Source organism: Pseudoliparis swirei, chromosome 6 (genome assembly GCF_029220125.1).
Source record: "Pseudoliparis swirei isolate HS2019 ecotype Mariana Trench chromosome 6, NWPU_hadal_v1, whole genome shotgun sequence".
NCBI classification, from domain to species: domain Eukaryota; kingdom Metazoa; phylum Chordata; class Actinopteri; order Perciformes; family Liparidae; genus Pseudoliparis; species Pseudoliparis swirei.
Window position 1 is genome coordinate 18,994,888 of NC_079393.1, and position 23,365 is coordinate 19,018,252.

At 44.1% G+C, this 23,365-nt stretch overlaps 2 protein-coding genes and 1 long non-coding RNA gene across 5 annotated transcripts in view; 1 reads left to right on the top strand and 2 right to left on the bottom strand.

The window, feature by feature from the left end:
• osbpl5 (oxysterol binding protein-like 5) overlaps positions 1 to 452 on the bottom strand; it is a 55,855-nt gene extending 55,403 nt beyond the window's left edge. Inside the window, exon 1 of one of the 2 annotated variants that reach the window (XM_056415715.1) lies at positions 364 to 452. The gene's annotated coding sequence lies outside the window, so the exon portion shown is untranslated. The remainder of the gene's footprint in view (positions 1 to 363) is intronic. The other variant, XM_056415716.1, reaches the window with a different exon arrangement.
• Positions 39 to 1,219, top strand: LOC130194680 (uncharacterized). The gene is made up of 2 exons (XR_008831938.1): positions 39 to 234; positions 420 to 1,219. It is a non-coding gene; the product is annotated as an uncharacterized LOC130194680 (long non-coding RNA).
• A 2,283-nt stretch (positions 1,220 to 3,502) lies between these two features.
• On the bottom strand, positions 3,503 to 23,034 carry ptprjb.1 (protein tyrosine phosphatase receptor type Jb, tandem duplicate 1). 2 transcript variants are annotated; one of them, XM_056415858.1, is made up of 34 exons: positions 21,800 to 23,034; positions 21,377 to 21,637; positions 19,572 to 19,829; positions 19,149 to 19,409; positions 17,320 to 17,577; positions 16,897 to 17,157; positions 16,308 to 16,565; positions 15,935 to 16,195; positions 15,057 to 15,317; positions 14,604 to 14,873; positions 14,154 to 14,417; positions 13,728 to 13,991; positions 13,083 to 13,346; positions 12,696 to 12,950; positions 11,934 to 12,194; positions 11,487 to 11,747; positions 11,131 to 11,394; positions 10,168 to 10,437; positions 9,803 to 10,066; positions 9,396 to 9,656; positions 9,150 to 9,299; positions 8,791 to 8,992; positions 8,509 to 8,624; positions 8,321 to 8,408; positions 8,190 to 8,234; positions 8,082 to 8,090; positions 7,896 to 7,983; positions 7,535 to 7,625; positions 7,246 to 7,322; positions 6,890 to 7,024; positions 5,920 to 6,036; positions 5,424 to 5,584; positions 5,120 to 5,255; positions 3,503 to 5,032 (listed from the first exon to the last, which is right to left on the bottom strand). In XM_056415858.1, exons 2-34 carry the CDS (start codon positions 21,477 to 21,479, stop codon positions 4,880 to 4,882), a joined length of 6,387 nt encoding a protein of 2,128 aa, XP_056271833.1. In that variant the 5' UTR covers positions 21,480 to 21,637; positions 21,800 to 23,034; the 3' UTR covers positions 3,503 to 4,879. The 2 variants fall into 2 exon arrangements, with proteins under 2 accessions (XP_056271833.1, XP_056271834.1); XM_056415859.1 differs by lacking the exons at positions 11,131 to 11,394; positions 11,487 to 11,747; positions 11,934 to 12,194; positions 12,696 to 12,950.
• Positions 23,035 to 23,365: the final 331 nt, after the last annotated feature.

Sequence of the window (23,365 nt, forward strand, 5' to 3'; positions counted from 1 at the left end):
GTCGGGTCCGTCCGCCAGCGTGGTGCGGGTCTACTTCGTGCAGCTAGCTCGCGAGACGTGCCGCTTCCCAACCAGATGGCGCGCGGCACAGACGCAGATAACGTTACTATCGCCAATGACCGAATTCCCCCCAAATATTGCGAGACTCGAATTACCGTCCGGGGAGAAGAAAACAAGAAAGGGGAAATCCTCCCACATCTAGCAGCTCGTGCTATCGGAGCCCCGCTAGCTAGCGTAAGTTAGCACACATACACAACGTTAGTAAATACAAGCGTCGCTCGCTAAAAATAGCAAGTTCAGTGTTCCTCTCGACGCGTTGGCGTTGAGGACCAAGAGAGCCTCGAAATGCAACGTTAAACTTACTGTGTCGACCAGAGTGCCGTCAGTACGGTTGATTCCGAGCTTCCTTCCCAACCCAGCGTCATAGCACGGGGCCGTGTGGGGTAGCTGGTCTGAGGGGACCAGCGGGCGGGCTGTGGCGGACGGTGGCAGTCGGCTGGAGGAGAAGTTTCAACATGGAGAGCGTGGAGCCGACTGGTGGATCCTGCCGCTGCGGTTCATCTGGCTGATGCTGCCTGCCTGCTGCTCCGGGAGGGGAGCCGTGGCGACACCTGTGGCGGCGGCAGCGCATAGCACCCTGCCGGAGATGAGGTCATACGGTGACCCCACCAAGACGTTATCCTACATTTTAATGATCACAAGTATTCAGGCCCAATCGTTGAACATTAGTTCTTCATGAGTCAACATGTTATCCCCTCTGGAAAGATACATCTTTAAGAAAGCATCGGGCAGTCCTGCATATAAATTAAAGATGTATATCTACATTTAATTACACAATGTGAAACCACTTAATTAGAAAGTAAAAGTCATATGTACTGTTACTGCCCCACTCAAAGACTGCAGCAGAAATGTGAGAGCAAAAAAAAAAGAGAAAAAGTAATAAGCATTAATTTTCACAATAAACATGGAAAGTCAGTAAAGTAATCCGATTGGATTATTATAACTGATGCTTTAACAACACTCTACCACGAACACAGTATAGCAAGGTTGTATATAAGTACAGAACTTGAGTAGTTTCACTTCCCACCACTGCTTAAAATAAAAAGGTCATCCTACCCTTTCCATTCTCACAATACATATGTAAGCTCTACTGTTCACAGAAAATTTTTATTTTTTGAAATACAGCAAAAAATAAATAAATATTATCGAAGTGGAAATATCCTGGTGTAATTCATTATAGTGGATTTACTAGCTCATAATCATTTGAGCACATAATTAAATGTGGATCACCCAGTTCTTTTTGGTCCTATTTAAATTTTCTATTTGCAGGTTGAAATTCTGACATAGCAGCTCCAGCTCTCTCTATACCTTTTAATGCAAAGCACAGCACAGCAAACTAGGAAGAGGTATTCAAATGCCACATCTATTTTTAGATCCAATTTATGGATCTGAGAAACATTAAATAAGGATGATCAGTGTGGAAAATGTTAGAAATATCAGGCGTATTGAGCCGACATGCTGACAAAATATTATATTACCACCGTGCCAGGAGTGTCCTCTGTGTAATAAGGATCGCCCTGAAAAATTCCTCCATACTGCACCATACCCCCCCTCCTCCCCCTCCCCGAGTTTTGGTCTGAGAGGAGCTGTCAAATTAGAACATTTTAAAGGCCCAGTGTAAACATAAATACATCACTTATTTATCCTATAAGGGTGCACTTAGCACCCTTAAAACCTCAAAGTTGCTCTGAATAATGCAGAGGTGTGCCAGGTTTTTCCTCCTCTGCAGTGTGCAACATTATTCTGTTGTTTGCTTCTTTTGATCTTTCCATCTGGCTGAAATATTTCAGAAACTATTTTCATAATGAAGGTATCAGCCGTGCAGTGTCTTGTGAAGCTGTCCCACAGATGGTACAGGGGTTTGTTTTTAATGGTATCTTGAAAAATAGCACACAACACAGTGAATATAATATTGTGAGTGACATTTAAAAGCAAAGTAATGAATTGATTTTTATCAAGGGTTAAAACATGTCTATGTAGCCTACGGTACATTGGTCTTGTTAACATAGGGAACTCTTCCACAAGTAACGTTAGCTAGAGTCAAATGTAACGGTAACAGCTGATTGCAATTATAAGTAATTAGCTACAGAAAACATGACACAGATTTGACACAGGAATTAATTTGAGCAGAAAGCTGTCATAAAATATAATTATGATTATGTAATTATAGAACAAACGTACTGCTACGATACACAGAGACACAGAATACTAAGTTAATGTGTTTAATAGATAGTTCAGTGGCACGTCAGAAGCGTCACGGGCCAGGACGGCCCACGTCAATCCGACTGGAAAAGGGAAATCTGGAGTTTCCTGAGATAAAATTCGAACTAAATCCAATATGTTGCCATACACATACTGCAACGAATGCTCCCGACCGACAGCGTTGTTGCAGAAGCATACCCCCCCTCCTCCAGCTCCCCCAGAGGTACACACTGTTGGCCCTGTCAGCACTTCTATTGTCGTTTGCACTGTTATCGCCGTTAGCACCACCAACTGTTGAGAGGCATTCAAAATGCTCCCAATCTCAGATCTGGCACTTTCAGTGCCAAACTTCAGTCAGAGACTATTAAAATGGCACCTGAATGGTTTGCATTTGGCTTAGTTTATAAAATGACTTATTCCTTGTAATATAAGTGCTGCTCGGTATTCAGAATAGTCCTCTGAATCAACAATAAATGAACATTTTAAGGATTAGGGTAAATCAAGTATACAATGTAAATATTTATTGTCATTATATCGTTGTATCATTGGCCCTGTGAATTTTGTATTTATTTAACTTCCTTTTTTTTACCAGATTAAAAAGGTTTTCTAATGGCGCTCTAATCAACCTTGTCATAGAATGGCCTTACATGTTAAAATATACCAATTCTTCATCCTACGCATAGCAAGTGAAGACCAACTGATCAGATTTGACAGTGTGCAGTGATGAGTCCTGTTTATGATATATAATGATAAAGTGGGCCGAGTGAGGCCACAGTAATGGGGAAGTAAACATGTAATTGGTATCACTGTAGCTGAGACAGGTCTGTAACCAGACCTTTACATGAGGATGGAGAGAAATATAACTTTAATCTCTATAAGAAACCCACTGTGTTTGTTGACTAGAGATCCAACGTGATGCTTGAAATCCGTATTAAGAATATCAGAATATATCTTTGAACAAACTCAATGCCAACAATGGAAATCCAGGGAAGAACACACACATTTCAACCTGTAAGATTAATTTAAAATGCTAAGAAGCTCATTTCATACTACAAAATAAAAGCAAGAAAAGAAATCGATGAAACATATCAAATGAAATTCTACATGAGCTTCTAACAACATGAACACACATTTCTAAAGTGAATAACTTTTAAAACAGAAGATTGCATTAGTTGAGAGTAGAAAGCCACTCGGGTCCTCGTGAATGTAGCACTCGCTCACACACCGATTCAAACACATGTTGGGTTCAAATGGAGCAACATCTTTAATCCCACATAGTTCCACAGATTGAAGGATGACAATTATTAAATCCTGGCTCCTTTTACATTTATTTGCATTGTACCAGCAAGCATCTCATGAAGCATTTCAAAAAACATCATACAACTTTGTGAGCTTGTTTTCATTAAGTGCTTCCAATGGACATGAATTAGAAAATATCTACAGGCTAGTCCCACATCAAATATCTTTTTTTTTTTTTTAAATCGTACCTGCCTCATGGAAAATTCTGCTCTTTAGAAGCTGAAAATAAAGTTTCTCTGGCGATTTCAATATCACAGATAGACCAGATATGCTGGCAGGAAGTGACACATCATGGGTGTTTCTTTGAGGAATGTACAATGCAGAGAAAGGACATCAACAAAAGAAAAACACCAGGTGACCGCGTGACCTTCATACATACATACCTCCCCAGCAAAATGTCCAGCTGTCATTGTTTTAAGTTCCTGAGCTTTCTTTTTTTTTGTCGATCCATCACTTTAATCAACTTAGAAATTTAAACAATCGAATGTTGGGCGAATAGCGAAGTGTTAGCAAAACAGTTTGACAAAGCACTGGCCAGAAGGTACTCAACAATAGGAAAATATCTGTATATTTAAAAAAGATGACAGTGTATAAAAAGAGGAATGCATCCAGTGCATAATTCACTACAGTGCATATACATACAAAAGTCTCTACAACAAGCACACGTCTTCAATCAAACACATTGCACATTTCTATTCATATTGGGAAACTGGAAGTTTCTCTAACAAGGCAACTACAAAACAGTCCCCGTTTGTCTTGTTCAGTTAAAGACGACAATAATGGAGTAGAGCGCCCCCTACTGGCACGAAAGCATACAGGTCTTTAAAGGGCACATAATATTCATACCAGCAAATATTTGTCCAAGGCAATTCCCAAGGTTCAACATTACAAATGTTTCTTCATCAAAGGCAACTTTAAAAATATCTATACAGCATCCAACATATTACCTGAGCAGAAAATTTAATCAGCAGTAAGTCATAAACAGTAGTAAACAAGCGGAAATAAAAACTAAGCAAGACAAAAACCTGCAGTTATAAGAGAGAGAGAGAAATATATTTGACCAACGTTGACATATAATCCACATATTATTGGTCAGTGATTATGTCCCCTGTCGTGTCCCCGTATACAGTTCCCTTCATCATCAAACATTCAACACTTTCAACTCATAAATACCACAACATATGGGTTTGAATCCAGAAAGCTACACAATTATTAACAAAAGCGTGACAGGTATAAAAAAATAAATATAGCGCAATCAGTTAAAAGGGTTCCTTCTTCAAATGTCTGCGAAGTAGAAGACCTGAGTGTTTTCTCGAGGCTACGCATAGCCGCTTTTGAGGAAACCTGTTTTGGGAACGACGTTCTCGTAAATAGACAGTGCAGCACAGTTCTGGTAGATTAGATCCACATTGGTTCCAGTTCTTGATCTGATGATGTCCATGGCACAGTAGTTTAAGAACACGTACTGGTCCTGTAGGGATACAAAAATAAAATGAAGTCTTCACAGAAACCGTGCGCTGTGACCATCGTGACAACAAGCCGTGTGACTGTGTCCCACCTCGGTCTGCACCATGAGGGGCCGGTGCATGCGCAGATCGTGGACGATGCCAAACACGTCCACCACGTTTTCACTTTCGATCTGGAAGATCAAACGGTCGATGGCGATGAAGGTTCCCGTGCGTCCAACGCCGGCACTGAGTGTGGACATCATAGACACACACACACACACACACACACACACACACACACACACAAGGAAGGGATGAGAGAAAGACAGAGTAGCAGATCAATCTTATTGTCATTTCTGTCACATTAAATGAAGTGCAAAAGTGTGTGCGTGTGTGTGTGTGTGTGTGTCGGACCTGCAATGGACCACAGTAGGGGAGTGTCTGGAGTATTGGTCCATGTGCTCTCTGACCAGGTGTCTGAAGCTGATGAGCAGCTCGGTGGTTTGGGGGACTCCGTGATCTGGCCACGCTGTGAAGTGGAAGTGACGCACTGAACGGGTCTCTGCTGTTTTTACCTGAAGGACGAACACACACACAAACTCAAAATAGTTGCGGCTGAGAAATCAACGAGTACGGACTCTTGAAAATGTATCTAATTTCGTTAAATTACAGTCAAAGGAAAAATAAATGTTCACTATTATTTTTTTAGCTTTTAATACAATGTTACTTTTCATCACACTCCTTATATTAGTAACACAGGTTCAGTAGGGTGTTGTTAGTTAACTCATGGAGTTGATTTGGCTGTAGGACTAAAAGTGTTGAATAAGCTCTGATGGGTGATCTCGTCGACTGACATTTACCCTCCTTAAAATAAATATATATTTCTCATATGAATCATCTCGCCACTTACATTTTTTACGTCAAAGTCCCTGATGGTCCAGTCTTCAAGTTTTACTTCGGAGGTTGTTGTCACATTAATGTTTTCAAAGTGCTTGGTGCCATGATCCCAGTACTGCTCACATTTCACCTGTAAAAAAAAAGACAACGTACTCAGAATTCATATTCAGAATATAGAAATGTAAATTACATTTGGAAACACCAGTATTACTTTATACGTCCATCAGCTGTACAGCTTGTTTTAGGTTGTATTTTAAAAAACACCTTTCATGGATTGGCGTGGCTATTTATTTATTTGCTTCAACCCAGACAAAATATTAAAGAATACGTAGTGTGAGATGTGGAAATGTATCATAAGTTTGATATCATTCTCTTTCTCATTAATCTGGTTCAACTTGTTACATGTATGAATGAATGTTACTGCTTTACGTTAACAGAGCAATTATAATGTAATGCAATAACAATACACAACATCTTGTCATGTCTCGTCGTTTATGTTAAGTTTTAAGTTTTAGTTCTGTTTTCCATGTCCGCTTTTATTTTGTAGTCACTGTCCTCTCTTGTTTCAGAAACTTTATTTCCTGCCCCGGTGTTTCCTCGTTAGTGTGATTGTCTGCTCCTCCCCTGATTGTGTCCACCTGTTCCCCATTTCCTCATGTATTTAAGCCTGTGTCTACCTGTGTCTTGTGTCAGGTCGTCTTGTCTCTTGTCTCTTCCTGATCGTTCTTGATAGTGTAGTCTTTTGTCCTGGTTTGCTTTTCCAACATAGTTGTGATTTTGTTTTGTATTTTGTTCGTCTTTTTCCAGCATGTTTTCTTATAAACCCTTTTGATTCCCCTGAACATTGGAGTCGTGCTTTTGGGTCCTGTTTTTTGAGTCGTGACTCATCTTCACTTGTAGAGGTAGACAAGCTGGTGTTGATGAGTGCACACACTTGTTTTCGCATGAAGGTGTCAGTGGTCAACAACACTGCTGCTACTCACTCGTCCCTGCTCGGTGCAGCGTGTCAGCATCACCAGCGTCTGGACGTTCTTCTCCCAGATCATCCTCCAGAACTCGCTGGTCGAGGTGGGCAAAGGACCCTGAGCAGCGATATACTCCTTCCTGGAGTTGTAACCCTGTCAAATGAAAGGTCAACCCAGACACACAACACACACATCCATCCTGTTCAGCTTTACAAGGAGGTTCTCAAGGGTTTAAAAAATCACTATGGAAGGAGGTGGAATAGTTTAAATATCATAAAGGTGTTAAACAAAAGAGTTATGTTGTTCAGAAGGGAGTTTATTGATACTGAAACAATGACTGAGGCAGAGAGCTGTTTTAAAGAGTCAGTACGCACCGGCATGTAGTTAGCATTGATGTAGTCATCAAATGGACTCCCATGGATGATAGAGAGTTTCACCCTAGAGGAGTCATCTAGGATGTGAGAAAAGAGTGTAAAAGAAATGAAAAAATTGAATATGTCCAAGAAGGTAGGACCACACTGATGTGTGACCATTTTGATCAAATGGGATCCAGTGAAAAATGGCATAATGACAGTAGATACAGTGTGAAATGTGACGATGTAGTTTAAAGAGTGTGGAGAGTTATAGTTGACGGCAGCAGGTGGATTGGTGGAGGCTACTCACAAGGAAGCACGTTGTTGTAGCGGTTCTTGGGTTTGTTCTCCAACGTCTGAGCGTTGGATTTCAACTGAGCTGTACCAACGAGCTTCAGGTCCTTTTTAAAAGAAAGGAAATACATGTGATGGATGATTGGACAACTCACAATCTGGTGCATGTGAAGTACCAGAACAACTTAATATTAGTAAAGATGCACAATCACTACAATTTGTAGTTATCACATTAGATTATTAAATGAATTTTTGATATATTAGATTTTCATTTAGCTCCTAATGAGGATTCAATATGTGTTGAAGTGATCACTGCCTGCTATAAAAAGACCAAATTATATACCAGGTGCTTTTGAATATGAAGCGGATTCGTTTACCTCAAACTCTTCAGCAAAGCCGCAGTTTGAGTCTGCTTTCTGCTTCTTGTAGTAAGCCGCGTACTCCTCCACCCTCACAGCCACGCTTCTGCTCCGATGCACACCGGCGGTCAGAACAGTCACACGTTTAGTTTTGTGTCACAGTGTGTCAGACGTGATCTGATCATACTTCATGATTATACTTACACTTTGGCTCTGGAGAAAGAAAGAGGAACAAAGCAATGTTGACCAACTTTTATTGAAACAATTGTAGTCCATTTGCTTTAAACTTTATGGTACGGATTAAAATCTGACCTCATGGAATGAATCTGGATGTCTGGCGATTCTTTGTGGGAAAATCTAAAGGCCGCGAATAAAGAGTTTAGATTTGAATCTCGACACCATGACTCGGCAGACATTTTCTATCGTCGATGACGATGACTAACCTTTTCCAGTAGATAATAAAGCCAATGAGGATGATGATGAGAACGCAAAAAATTCCCAACGTTACTCCGACAGCAATGCCAATGACCGCTAAAATGTAGACGACAGAAGGACGAAGACAGAAGCCAGTTAGTCTCCTCTCATTATGGGAGCAGTAAATAGCAAAAACCTTTGGCTCTGAATACGGTACCTGGGTTCTGTGGGAGTGGAACAGCAGGAAAGAAGTTGGTTATATTTAACAGTGACCTTTGGCCATTCACTAAGTCGTCTTGCAGTTCCAGACTGGTGAACAACACGATAGCGTATCTGCAGGGTGGAACATATCAGATAAGAGACGTACGCCTACATTACACTTTGACTTGCTTTGTACAATTATGTGTTCCTATTCTTTAGAGATCTTAAAGTTCTATCCACGGGAAGTTACTAGATCATGTTATTTACTTATGCACAACAATTTATTTTGTGTTCTTACTGGTATTTCCCATTGGCCTCCAAAGCACCGTTAGTGTAGCCCTTCCATTTGGACTGGTCCCCTATTTCTATGTTCAGAAGGCTGGCTCCGCTGCGTGAGAGGAAGGTGTTCTCTACAACTGTTGCCATGTATACTGGAGTATCCTTTTCCTGCCACTGTTTATGAGTTTTCCCCACGTACTTATCGGAGTCAGAAATGTCTCCTGAAGGGACAGGAAGGTTCTTGTTATTAGTTTAATGTCTTTACCATATGAATCAAATGAACAGCGTAGCGTCACTTCAGCAGCACTAATCATTTACGTTATAATTACAACACTCCCTGACATTAAAAATGGAAAAAAAGTAAGAAAAGAAACCCACCAGGGTGAACATCTGTCACCATCACTCCGACATGTGTGATTGGCCCATTGATGCTGCTCAGCAGGCTGGTTTTCACCTGAAGGTTGAACTTGTTGTATTCTCTGTTGCTCACCACCACAAGGGACTCGTAGTCCTCTGGAATGGGGGGATCTGTGTGGGGGCGGGGGAGAAAGTTTTTATTCAAATACATATTATTTACATGGTAGAGTTTGGTAGATCTAATGATCATGAAACATGATGTCCTACTTGTGATGCCCGTCCAGCAGGAAAGAGACCTCGCGGTGCTGGGTGGTCCACAGCTCTCAGTCGTCACATTCAGGAAGTATTGAGTGTAGTGACGGAGGTTGGACACGGTGTGATTACAGGTGTGTGTCGTATTGATCTCGCCGTCCTTTACAGTGACCTCGAAGCCAGAGTATTGGCCATCGGGTATGTTACAGGTCAGGATGACGTGAGCGTTTGTCGTGTTCGGACCGTAACATTCCACGTTCCTCGCTGGGCTTGCCTCTGAAAATGATTTTCAGGAACATCACAACAGGGAACAGCAGCATTATTCCCCAATTTCCATGAATACTCAGTTAGAGAACAATATTATTTGAAAATATCTGATTGCAGAAAGTCTATATCAAATAATCAATCTGTTTTGGCCGTACTTGTGCAGGTGGAATTCCATCTGGGAGCACCTTTGGTTTGATCATCGGTCTCTGTGGTGACACTGATGTTGTACTGTTTACCAGGATCCAGGTTATCCAGCGTATACATGTTTTCTCGTATTAATCTATGACTAATGGGCCCATCTGTGCTTTGCCAGGTCAGATTGTATTGATAGCTTTCCTTGTATTCATCAGGTTCATGCCACATGACAACGATGCCCTCCTCTTGTGTTGAAACCTTGAGAAGCTTCACGCTCATCGGTCCTGAATTGTTTGAAGGAAACGTGAGGGAAGTAAATGTTACCAGACAGTAAAGGTCAAACATGACAGTGCTTGCATGTTGGTTGTATAAATAAAACCCTTACTTGTAGTGACCTTGTAGATATGAACCTTCTCACTCTTAAAACCCATCGCACCCACTGTTGCTATGGAGATGTTGTAGGAAGTCCCAGAAAGCAGGGAGGTAAGAGAATGACTGGTGTTGGTGGTAGTGGTGTGTTCTTCTCCCTGGGGTGATGTGTAGGTCAACTGGTAGTGGAACATTGCAGCCGTCATCAGCGGTGCTTCCTGCCAACTGAGGTCAATGGAGCTGGTCGTCTTCGTCAAGTCGCTAATGGACCCGGGAGGGTTCGGGTCTGGAGGGGTGGAATCGAACTTTAACACCAGAGTTACCAAAATAAAGGGCCACACTCAAAGCGTTGCATGTTTTCTATTACGCTTACGAAAGGTTTTCCAAAGCATACCATAACAGTTCAGTTTTTCTTATTTCCACTACCGTATAAATATCACCCTGCAGAAATGTATTATAAGCTTGAGATTAGGGAACCATCACACTAAATATTTTGGGAGGAGCTTTGTTTTCATCCACGTCCAATGATTGAAGCTCTGACAAACAGTTGGCTCATGCCTGCCGAGGATCGACCTTATTCATTTGTGAAACAGTCGCATTTTTTTTTCTTCTTGTCCTGTGTAACCTGTGTGACGCCCGAGAAGCAATGGTTATCATGTCATTGTGCGTGTCCTTGAAAGCACCATCATTGTCGAGTGTCAGCTGAAGAGCCTCCTGACGACACGGTGAACTGAATAAATAAAAACAGACTCTCTATCTCACCGTTGTGGATTTCAAATGTCACACAAGCTTCAAAGTCCAGTGCATTTAAAACAGAACAACGGATGGCTGGAGAATCCTAAAATAACCCCTAACAATTTTACATTATGTGATGGAAAACTCAAACAATGTTGTAAAGTATATGTAACTAGTTGTTGTTTGTTAGATTAGAGTACTGGACACCAAACGACTGCAAACGGAACAAATAGATCATACTTACAAGTTGCATTGGTAATAAAGTCAGATGACACATTGAAGTGTCCACTACACGTTATGACCACAGCGGTGTAGAGCTTTCCAGCAGACAAGTCGTGAAACAGAAAGCTGGTACTGCTGGAGTTCAGCCGAAGCTTCTTTAAAGCCTGGGGCGTGCTGTTGAGATGAACCTTATAAAGCTCCACGTTCCCAGGAGGATGGATCCACGACAGCAGGATGGAACTATTGGAGCCCAGGCTGGAGATGTGTGGCTGCACTGCCTCAGGCTCTGTTAATGACCAGGGGAGGATGGGTGAGAGCTGATCAGCCACCAGGACAATGTTAAATACAGAAACATAAATGACAGGTAAATAGTCTTACTAGTGTACTGAGAGGTGCAGCTCGCGTTCCCCTCGATGCCATCGGCCGCCCGGACAAAAACACAGAAGGTGCAGTTTGTCCCAGGGGGGAGCCCAAAAATCCATGCCACTTCCACTGCAAGGGTTTCGCTTTGGGAGCCACAGCTTGTAGTCTTAACCCGATATGTGTATTCAGGCTTGTACTCCGGTGGTGTCATCCAAACCAGAAGGACAGCAGTTGTGTCTAAGGTTTTAGATTCCACCTGTCCAACACTGTATGGACCTGCAAATAGAACATCCAGCAGAAATCTATCCAATATGCAGCGCTCCTCAGGACGACAGATACAGCTCAAACATAAAGTAAAACCCCAAATAAACGTTTCATATTTAATTTTTTTGTTTTGTTTGGGGTTATTTTAGGTCATTTTTCAGTTGTAGAGACAGTATATTGCTTAGGAGATCTACGTACGTGTAAAGTAGGACACAGTCACAGGAGCTGCCTGAGTGCCATTTGGTGTCTGAGTGGTGACGGTGAAGCTGTAGTTGGTCCCAGAGAGAAGTCCGGTGATTACTTTGTGCTGCGATAAGACAGTTTCGGATTGAAGAAATGAGCCATTTGTGGTCTCCACCAGATATGAGTAGTGAGATTGGTTCTTGGGCGCTTCCCACTCCAAGGTCACTGCATCTGTGCTGATTTCTGTCTGTCTCAGCATTGTGACGGGATATGGTCCTTTAAAAGTAGAAATAGGCAATCGTTGAATATGCAGAACAGGTATGAGTTTCACGTTGTCAGATTTGGGCAAAATAGTACAGAAGAGAGGTTAGCCTTTAAAAAAATAAGCATTTGGGATATTGTACTATTTGTTTCTGAATGTTCTTGATATGAAAAAACCCATCTGGCTCATAAAGCAGATAAATAATCACTACTATGTCAAAGATTACGGTCAATAAAAATAAGATTAACGGGGGTCATAAGGAAAGTAAAATTTTAAAAGCATTGTGTTAACTTTTTTGCTTTTGCATTTATAGTTAGAAACTGTTAATAGACAGCTTTTATTTTACAAAGCATTCATATTTTTAGCTAAATACTACTTGCAAACATGTGCAAAATATATTTTTGGAACATGTCAACATGTCACAAAAATAATAATGTATTCATATTTATAAATAGATAAATACATTTTAAAAGCAATAACCCTGGCATGAACAAGGTCTTGTTGACCACACTCACTGGTATATTGTTGTGTGGTCACTGCGGTGCTCCTGTAGTTCCACACGCCGACAGTCACAACAGAGACATTGTGGGGGCTTCCAGACTGGAGGTTATTCAGCAGGAACGAGTTGTTTACGGTCTCAAAGGAACCGTTAACGCTGGACACACTGAAGTGGTACTGCTGATGGTCCATGTCCTTTGGAGAGGCCCAGGTGAAGCTGATGGAGTTCACAGTCTGAGACTCCACCCTGATGGTGCCGGGGGGGTTGGGAACTGAACAGGAGAAGGAATGCTGCTTCATTACCACTCGCATTTCTTAAATAGATATTGGTCATCATACATACGGCGCATATCCAATATATTATATGTGTAATATGCAGGTTTATGAGTCACAGTGTAACTCACAAGTTGCGTTCCGAACACTTGACCTTGTGCTCTCGAAAGGTCCACTTTTAGTGACCACTACCACATCGTACAGCGCTCCTGGAGTCAGGTCCGTAAACAGTTTGTTCACAGTGGTGTTGCTCAGGTCCGTGCTGTTGGCCACCGAGTGAACGTCTCTGTACAGCAGTACAGTGTAGGAGACCACTTGTCCCACCGCGGATGTCCAGCTGACTGACATGTTTGTTGTGCTTCCTGTGGCCATGATGCCAGAAACTGCTTCGGGCTCTGTAAAAACAGATTTTAATGTGATGTAATGTACATTTAGAACATATTTAGTTTAGGTCTTGCTGAAGAACATTCAATTAATGAAGAAGAACATAGGGTTAACAGAATAATTGTAACACTGTTAAAGACAAATAGTTGGACTTCAATACAAATTTTAGTGTATATTGAACACAATTACATTTGAAAGAATCACTTCCCCATGTTAATGTGACGGCAAAGTATCTTTTGCGCTTTTATTATCTGTAGCACAACTGCGAAGTAAGTAAGTAAACTAAAGTAAGTAAACAACTGGGCACTCTAGTGATTCTACAGCCAACGGGCTGAGCTTGAGAATAGAGCAGTGCCACCATGGGACACATTTACGAAGCTTTGAGGACGTACTTGTGTAACTTTGGGTGCTCTCCTTTGCGGACTTGACCCCTTCTACAACGGTCAATACATCGAAAGTGTACAGTTCTCCGGGGGTCAGATGGAAGAAGGTGTAATTTTCCGTCCCGGTCGATTCATTCTGAACCGCCATGGCGTCCCGGAGAGCGATCACCAGGTAGGAGTAGGAAGGCTTGTGATCATTTGGTCTGCGCCACGTCAGCCGGATGGATGTTGTGTTCACGTCCCCCACTGTGAGGCCGGCCACCGGTTCGGGCACTGTAGCAAATACAAGGGTTACTTACGTGAGAACAAAGACCACCATAGAAAAAGGGTATTGTACATTTTTGCAGTATCCGTAATTGTTTTGAGCATATACAATATTGTTAATAGCACATTAATGCTTCATCCATTACTTCATGTTTAAATGTGAGGCCTTACGTGTGTAACTGAACGTCTGTTCCACTGAGGATTCACTTCCCTCTGCTGCTTTCGTGGTGACATTGATGTGGTATCCAGTTCCTGACTGCAGGTTGGTTACATCAGCGCTGCTATTGCTGACGCTTGTGTTAAACAGTGCTCCTGCACTGTTGGTTTCAACCAAGTATTCGTAATACAACTTGGCCTCCAGCGGGGCGGACCATTTCACTTTTATTGAGGTGGTGGACTTGGGACTGGCAGTAAGGTTCAGCACAGGGTGGGGCACTGCAAAAAAGAACAAACAGGGGAAATGATCATTAAAACGTAAATAAATGAGAGTGGATTTCTGTCGCTTTTGATATATTTATGATATATGTCATACAATAATATTCTCAGGCGCTCGTAAAATAAAACAAAGGGTTGTTTTACATGAATTGTATCACTCCTTTAGTTTCTCTCCCTTGTACTTACAGGTAAAAGCAGAATTAAGGACAGCCGTGCTCCTCAAATTAAGGGGTCCAACTGTTTCTACAGTTATATTGTGGGGAGCACCAGACAGAAGAGGGGACAGCTCTGTGGTATTGGCCGAGGTGCTTGTATGCTGTACTGCACCACCCTCTGGCTGGTAGGTGATGTTGTAGCTGATGTGTGGAGCTCCCTCCATCAAAGCCGGAGCCGCCCACTTCAGATGAAGCGAGTATGTTGTCTGAGTGATGATGATGGAACCAGGAGGTGTGGGCTCTAAAAGGGATGACAGGTGGATGCGCAGTTATTACGTGTGTGTGTGTTTTTTTGATCATACCCGAGTGGTTTTAAGGGTTTAAACTATTTTTTAAAGAACAAATATCAGTAGACATCGAGCTGCACGGGATATAAAAACTAAATAATGAATCAATCAGTAAATTAAGTTTGAATTAAACTTACCAGTGGCAAATGAAGACTGATTAGACGTATTCGTGAAGCTCCCAGCCACGGCGGTCACAGTGATGAAAAACAGTCTCCCAGGATTTAAATCCGTAAAGAGGGCTGTGGTGACTGCTGTTGTGTTGCTATACAGACCAATATGTCCCTCATTGGAGACGTTCACCACGTAGTGATCGGCCCTCCCACCAGGCAAGTTCCAGCTGATGTTCAGGTAATCGGTTCCTTGTGCTGTCACCATAATGTCCTCTGGCTTTGCAGGCCCTGTACAACAAAGAAGTCAAAGGTGAGGTTGTTCCTTGTCGTAGCATTGGGAAGAAAAACATAAATGATGTGTTATGTTTTGAAATGGATTATCTGCTTTAGTAATCCATTATAATGATATACAAATAACATTGACATTATAAATTAATTTTAAAAACCTTAAATTTTTTTTTTTTAAATTGCAGAATTACTTAAAAAATGAATTAAGTATCAAGATATATTTCAAATTAAGTTTCTGTTGACCAAGTAATTCATTAAATAACCAACTAATTGTTGCAGCTCCATGTGCATCAGCATTGATTGACAACTTCTTGTTTCAGCCTTTTATAAACAGCATTTCCCACAAACCCAATTAAATGATGGGTTAAATGTTCCCAGGAACACGTGAAAGCTGGTGTGTCACACATGATAATGACAAAATAGTAAAAAACAGTTGTAATAATATAATCTTCATAATATAGTCATCATAGAATCATTTTTAATGGTTGACAAACACTGTTAAAAGTGTCCTTATTTCTACTACATGATGGTGTGTTACAAACCAAATGCTTGTTGAATCTCAAATACACACTTCCCTAAATCATCATTAAAAATAGATTTCCTAAAAGTTGACTTACTTGTGAAAGTCCTTTTTAGGATTCCTTCTCCTTTGTTTAAAGGATGTCCAGCTGCAGCGGTCACTGTGATGTTGTACTGGACTCCAGGGTCCAAATTGTCGACGGTAAAAGAGGTTTCAGTGGTGGTGTTACTCAAGATGCCATTTCTTAAAGTCCACTGAACTGTGTAAGAGGTAGCGTTGCCTTCAGGTTCAGTCCAGCTCAGGAACACGGATGATGTGGTGACATCACTGATGGAGAGATTCCTGACCACAGACGGTTCTGTGAGCGCGAGACATACACAAGACGAGGGGAACACAAACAAGACAACGAGTTGTTTGCAGCTTATTCTTTTACCGATGGGCATGTGGAAATAGGAAACCTCTTGGCTTACTTGTGACTGAGAGGAATGTGTGAGCGTGTCCTTCCGTCTGATTGTCTCCGGCGACGGCAACGACTGAGATTGTGTACTTGGTACCAGAGACGAGGCCTGACAGCACGCTGAAGGTGCTGCTGGTGTGACCGGTCGTCAGCGCTCCACCATTATGCCACTCCAACCTGTACTTGAACACCTCACCCGGAGGTGAGGTCCAGCTCAGAGAGATGGAGGAGGTGTTTGTGGACACACTAGGTTCCCCAATTTCACCAGGTCCTAAAGCAAGGAGGAGAGGAGGGTGAAGAGTGAATTATCCAAATAGAAATACAAAAAAATACCCACATGAAGAAAAAGAAGTAAAGCCTGTAGGCACAATGTTCAAGGTGTCAGCAACATCAAAAACAAGAATAAACCCAGATCCAGAACAGACTGTACGCCTCTGTGGCACGACTTAAAATCACTGCAGAGTCTTCTCTGACCGCCAGGTGTTCTGATCACATTAAAAAGATGACTTTGTTGTGTGTCCTGCAGACAGGCGTCTCCGACAGGCGTCTTCAGCGGACGCTCAGGACCTTATTTCATGAACCACATGTCAGCGCTTACTTACGTGTGTATTGAGAAACAGTGGTACTCTGTCCCTCAGCTCTGCCGTCATCCGTCACTGCAGTCACAGTTATTTCATACTGGACACCAGCAGTCAGGTTAGTCATGGTTATATTGGTTTGAGTCACATGGTCACTGCCATTTCCATTTCCATCAGTCCACTGTACTCGGTAGAAAGAGCTGTTTCCCTCCGGTTTAGTCCACTTCAGAGATACAGAGGAGGTGGTGATCTGAGTGACAGTGATATTGCGGACTACTTCAGGCTCTGTGAGCGCAGGATGAATAAAGATGAGGGAGGAAAAGAAACATTTACAGTCAACTTAAAACACTCTGGACTTTGGAGTGTGATGACACCAGAGCACAGTGACACATCCAAAAAGCTACCACGGTAACAAAGGTGTGTGCTAAGTAAGCAATATGTCGTTACTTGTGACTGAGAGGAATGTGTGAGCGTGTCCTTCCGTCTGATTGTCTCCGGCGACGGCAACGACTGAGATTGTGTACTTGGTACCAGAGACGAGGCCTGACAGCACGCTGAAGGTGCTGCTGGTGTGACCGGTCGTCAGCGCTCCACCATTATGCCACTCCAACCTGTACTTGAACACCTCACCCGGAGGTGAGGTCCAGCTCAGAGAGATGGAGGAGGTGTTTGTGGACACACTATGTCCCACAATATCGCCAGGCCCTAAAGCAAGGAGGAGAGGAGGGTGAAGAGTGAATTATCCAAATAGAAATACAAAAAAATACCCACATGAAGAAAAAGAAGTAAAGCCTGTAGGCACAATGTTCAAGGTGTCAGCAACATCTCGTTTGGCTCTCTCCGAAGGCGGTCGCATTTTTCTCTCCCTCTCCTCCCCTGACCTCCCTTGCTTGGCTCCTATCGTCATGTCGTGTCTTGTCTTATACTTGAGAGACTCTCTCCGCATCGCTCTTCGAACTAAAAACCATGGATTTGATCAACTGGACTCTCAGCGCAATTGACACCATCTTCTCGACGAGAAGCTCGGGTTCGGGGAATCTGCCCGTCCTGCCGGGACGTTGGCAGCTGGTTCCACGATGGACGCGTGGGAGCGTTGGCGTGTCGTGTTCCTAGCGGCCCTTTCCGTGGAGGACGTAGAAGACATCTACCTATTCGGAACTATGATTACAGGATTTCTGCTGTTTGGATTTGGCGCTGCCCTGGCTTATCGGATAATTAAGGAAACGGTGACAGCTGTTAAAAGCCCCCTAAGGCTGCCCGAATGCGCTGGGTAGAGTTGTTGGCACTCAGACTGTGGCATTAAACCGCCAGAATGATAACATCGTGGAGAAGCTGACGGCTCTGCAAATGAATTGGATCGATTTGAAAACCTATTGGAAAATGGGAGGAAAATGGAGGGATAGTAGTTGCGCAAATTGAATGCAGCTACTGGAAGACCAAAAAATCCCAATCTTATGTGCTGGCTCCCTCACCCAGAACGGGCCTTGGCCAAGGCCGTTACTGGAACAACAACTCCCCTGAAGATCGCTGAAGTGAGAATCTCTCTCATTCCCTTCCCCCTATCCACAGACACCTGTGGTTGTTGTCTCCCCAGGACCTTTCAAGGCTATCTCCATGGCAACGACCATCTTGCGGACTGAGAACTCTGTCTGTTGTGGCCTGGGGGAGGACGACATACCAGGCCATTCATACACAAACTTTCAACACACTGATATGCATTCACTACCCTCACCCCCATCCCACGCCTTCGCCTGCTTCATACCCCCAGTGTGACAGGACGGGGTCTGTGACTGGCGCCGTAATGGCTGCTGGACCGGCTGGCTGCTTGTCTGTGCTGGTTACCTTCTGCCCCCCAATGGCTGGGCTTAGATCACCCAGTCTTTGGCTTACCTACCCCCCCCCCCCCCCCTCCACCATGTTGCAAGTCATGTTTAAAATGTATGTGCTTATGTGCTCCCTCTCCTCATGTTATGCTGTAATCTTCATCCTTTCTTGCCATTTCGTTGCCTCTGTACCTGTACTCTAGCAATGACAATAAATTGAATCCAATCCAATCCAATCCAATCAAAAACAAGAATAAACCCCGATCCAGAACAGACTGTACACCTCTGTGGCACGACTTAAAATCACTGCAGAGTCTTCTCTGACCGACAGATGTCCTGATCACATTAAAAAGATGACTTTGTTGTGTGTCCTGCAGACAGGCGTCTCCGACAGGCGTCTTCAGCGGACGCTCAGGACCTTATTTCATGAACCACATGTCAGCGCTTACTTACGTGTGTATTGAGAAACAGTGGTACTCTGTCCCTCAGCTCTGCCGTCATCCGTCACTGCAGTCACAGTTATTTCATACTGGACACCAGCAGTCAGGTTAGTCATGGTTATATTGGTTTGAGTCACATGGTCACTGCCATTTCCATTTCCATCAGTCCACTGTACTCGGTAGAAAGAGCTGTTTCCCTCCGGTTTAGTCCACTTCAGAGATACAGAGGAGGTGGTGATCTGAGTGACAGTGATATTGCGGACTACTTCAGGCTCTGTGAGCGCAGGATGAATAAAGATGAGGGAGGAAAAGAAACATTTACAGTCAACTTAAAACACTCTGGACTTTGGAGTGTGATGACACCAGAGCACAGTGACACATCCAAAAAGCTACCACGGTAACAAAGGTGTGTGCTAAGTAAGCAATATGTCGTTACTTGTGACTGAGAGGAATGTGTGAGCGTGTCCTTCCGTCTGATTGTCTCCGGCGACGGCAACGACTGAGATTGTGTACTTGGTACCAGAGACGAGGCCTGACAGCACGCTGAAGGTGCTGCTGGTGTGACCGGTCGTCAGCGCTCCACCATTATGCCACTCCAACCTGTACTTGAACACCTCACCCGGAGGTGAGGTCCAGCTCAGAGAGATGGAGGAGGTGTTTGTGGACACACTATGTCCCACAATATCGCCAGGCCCTAAAGCAAGGAGGAGAGGAGGGTGAAGAGTGAATTATCCAAATAGAAATACAAAAAAATACCCACATGAAGAAAAAGAAGTAAAGCCTGTAGGCACAATGTTCAAGGTGTCAGCAACATCTCGTTTGGCTCTCTCCGAAGGCGGTCGATTTTTCTCTCCCTCTCCTCCCCATGACCTTCCCTGCTTGGCTCCTATCGTCATGTCGTGTCTTGTCTTATACTTGAGAGACTCTCTCCGCATCGCTCTTCGAACTAAAAACCATGGATTTGATCAACTGGACTCTCAGCGCAATTGACACCATCTTCTCGACGAGAAGCTCGGGTTCGGGGAATCTGCCCGTCCTGCCGGACGTTGGCAGCTGGTTCCACGATGGACGCGCGGGCGTTGGCGTGTCGTGTTCCTAGCGGCCCTTTCCGTGGAGGACGTAGAAGACATCTACCTATTCGGAACTATGATTACAGGATTTCTGCTGTTTGGATTTGGCGCTGCCCTGGCTTATCGGATAATTAAGGAAACGGTGACAGCTGTTAAAAGCCCCCTAAGGCTGCCCGAATGCGCTGGGTAGAGTTGTTGGCACTCAGACTGTGGCATTAAACCGCCAGAATGATAACATCGTGGAGAAGCTGACGGCTCTGCAAATGAATTGGATCGATTTGAAAGCCTATTGGAAAATGGGAGGAAAATGGAGGGATAGTAGTTGCGCAAATTGAATGCAGCTACTGGAAGACCAAAAAATCCCAATCTTATGTGCTTTCGGCTCCCTCACCCAGAACGGGCCTTGGCCAAGGCCGTTACTGGAACAACAACTCCCCTGAAGATCGCTGAAGTGAGAATCTCTCTCATTCCCTTCCCCCTATCCACAGACACCTGTGGTTGTTGTCTCCCCAGGACCTTTCAAGGCTATCTCCATGGCAACGACCATCTTGCGGACTGAGAACTCTGTCTGTTGTGGCCTGGGGGAGGACGACATACCAGGCCATTCATACACAAACTTTCAACACACTGATATGCATTCACTACCCTCACCCCCATCCCACGCCTTCGCCTGCTTCGTACCCCCAGTGTGACCGGACGGGGTCTGTGACTGGCGCCGTAATGGCTGCTTGTCTGTGCTGGTTACCTTCTGCCCCCCAATGGCTGGGCTTAGATCACCCAGTCTTTGGCTTACCTACCCCCCCCCCCCTCAACCATGTTGCAAATCATGTTTAAAATGTATGTGCTTATGTGCTCCCTCTCCTCATGTTATGCTGTAATCTTCATCCTTTCTTGCCATTTCGTTGCCTCTGTACCTGTACTCTAGCAATGACAATAAATTGAATCCAATCCAATCCAATCCAATCAAAACAAGAATAAACCCCGATCCAGAAGACTGTACACCTCTGTGGCACGACTTAAAATCACTGCAGAGTTTTCTCTGACCGACAGATGTCCTGATCACATTAAAAAGATGACTTTGTTGTGTGTCCTGCAGACAGGCGTCTCGACAGGCGTCTTCAGCGGACGCTCAGGACCTTATTTCATGAACCACATGTCAGCGCTTACTTACGTGTGTATTGAGAAACAGTGGTACTCTGTCCCTCAGCTCTGCCGTCATCCGTCACTGCAGTCACAGTTATTTCATACTGGACACCAGCAGTCAGGTTAGTCATGGTTATATTGGTTTGAGTCACATGGTCACTGCCATTTCCATTTCCATCAGTCCACTGTACTCGGTAGAAAGAGCTGTTTCCCTCCGGTTTAGTCCACTTCAGAGATACAGAGGAGGTGGTGATCTGAGTGACAGTGATATTGCGGACTACTTCAGGCTCTGTGAGCGCAGGATGAATAAAGATGAGGGAGGAAAAGAAACATTTACAGTCAACTTAAAACACTCTGGACTTTGGAGTGTGATGACACCAGAGCACAGTGACACATCCAAAAAGCTACCACGGTAACAAAGGTGTGTGCTAAGTAAGCAATATGTCGTTACTTGTGACTGAGAGGAATGTGTGAGCGTGTCCTTCCGTCTGATTGTCTCCGGCGACGGCAACGACTGAGATTGTGTACTTGGTACCAGAGACGAGGCCTGACAGCACGCTGAAGGTGCTGCTGGTGTGACCGGTCGTCAGCGCTCCACCATTATGCCACTCCAACCTGTACTTGAACACCTCACCCGGAGGTGAGGTCCAGCTCAGAGAGATGGAGGAGGTGTTTGTGGACACACTAGGTTCCCCAATTTCACCAGGTCCTAAAGCAAGGAGGAGAGGAGGGTGAAGAGTGAATTATCCAAATAGAAATACAAAAAAATACCCACATGAAGAAAAAGAAGTAAAGCCTGTAGGCACAATGTTCAAGGTGTCAGCAACATCTCGTTTGGCTCTCTCCGAAGGCGGTCGCATTTTTCTCTCCCTCTCCTCCCCATGACCTTCCCTGCTTGGCTCCTATCGTCATGTCGTGTCTTGTCTTATACTTGAGAGACTCTCTCCGCATCGCTCTTCGAACTAAAAACCATGGATTTGATCAACTGGACTCTCAGCGCAATTGACACCATCTTCTCGACGAGAAGCTCGGGTTCGGGGAATCTGCCCGTCCTGCCGGGACGTTGGCAGCTGGTTCCACGATGGACGCGTGGGAGCGTTGGCGTGTCGTGTTCCTAGCGGCCCTTTCCGTGGAGGACGTAGAAGACATCTACCTATTCGGAACTATGATTACAGGATTTCTGCTGTTTGGATTTGGCGCTGCCCTGGCTTATCGGATAATTAAGGAAACGGTGACAGCTGTTAAAAGCCCCCTAAGGCTGCCCGAATGCGCTGGGTAGAGTTGTTGGCACTCAGACTGTGGCATTAAACCGCCAGAATGATAACATCGTGGAGAAGCTGACGGCTCTGCAAATGAATTGGATCGATTTGAAAACCTATTGGAAAATGGGAGGAAAATGGAGGGATAGTAGTTGCGCAAATTGAATGCAGCTACTGGAAGACCAAAAAATCCCAATCTTATGTGCTTTCGGCTCCCTCACCCAGAACGGGCCTTGGCCAAGGCCGTTACTGGAACAACAACTCCCCTGAAGATCGCTGAAGTGAGAATCTCTCTCATTCCCTTCCCCCTATCCACAGACACCTGTGGTTGTTGTCTCCCCAGGACCTTTCAAGGCTATCTCCATGGCAACGACCATCTTGCGGACTGAGAACTCTGTCTGTTGTGGCCTGGGGGAGGACGACATACCAGGCCATTCATACACAAACTTTCAACACACTGATATGCATTCACTACCCTCACCCCATCCCACGCCTTCGCCTGCTTGCACCCCAGTGTGACCGGACGGGGTCTGTGACTGGCGCCGTAATGGCTGCTTGTCTGTGCTGGTTACCTTCTGCCCCCCAATGGCTGGGCTTAGATCACCCAGTCTTTGGCTTACCTACCCCCCCCCCCCTCAACCATGTTGCAAATCATGTTTAAAATGTATGTGCTTATGTGCTCCCTCTCCTCATGTTATGCTGTAATCTTCATCCTTTCTTGCCATTTCGTTGCCTCTGTACCTGTACTCTAGCAATGA

What these genes read in the sequence shown, in the direction of transcription:
- ptprjb.1 (XM_056415858.1), bottom strand. Translation starts at nt 21,479, where the DNA reads ATGACTAACCTGACTGCTGGTGTCCAGTATGAAATAACTGTGACTGCA. An exon ending in CACATTCCTCTCAGTCACAA is followed by an intron (nt 16,196 to 16,307) that starts GTAAGCCAAGAG and finishes TCGCGCTCACAG; the next exon opens with AACCGTCTGTGGTCAGGAAT. An exon ending in GCTTTGCTGAAGAGTTTGAG is followed by an intron (nt 7,626 to 7,895) that starts GTAAACGAATCC and finishes TCTTTTAAAAAG; the next exon opens with GACCTGAAGCTCGTTGGTAC.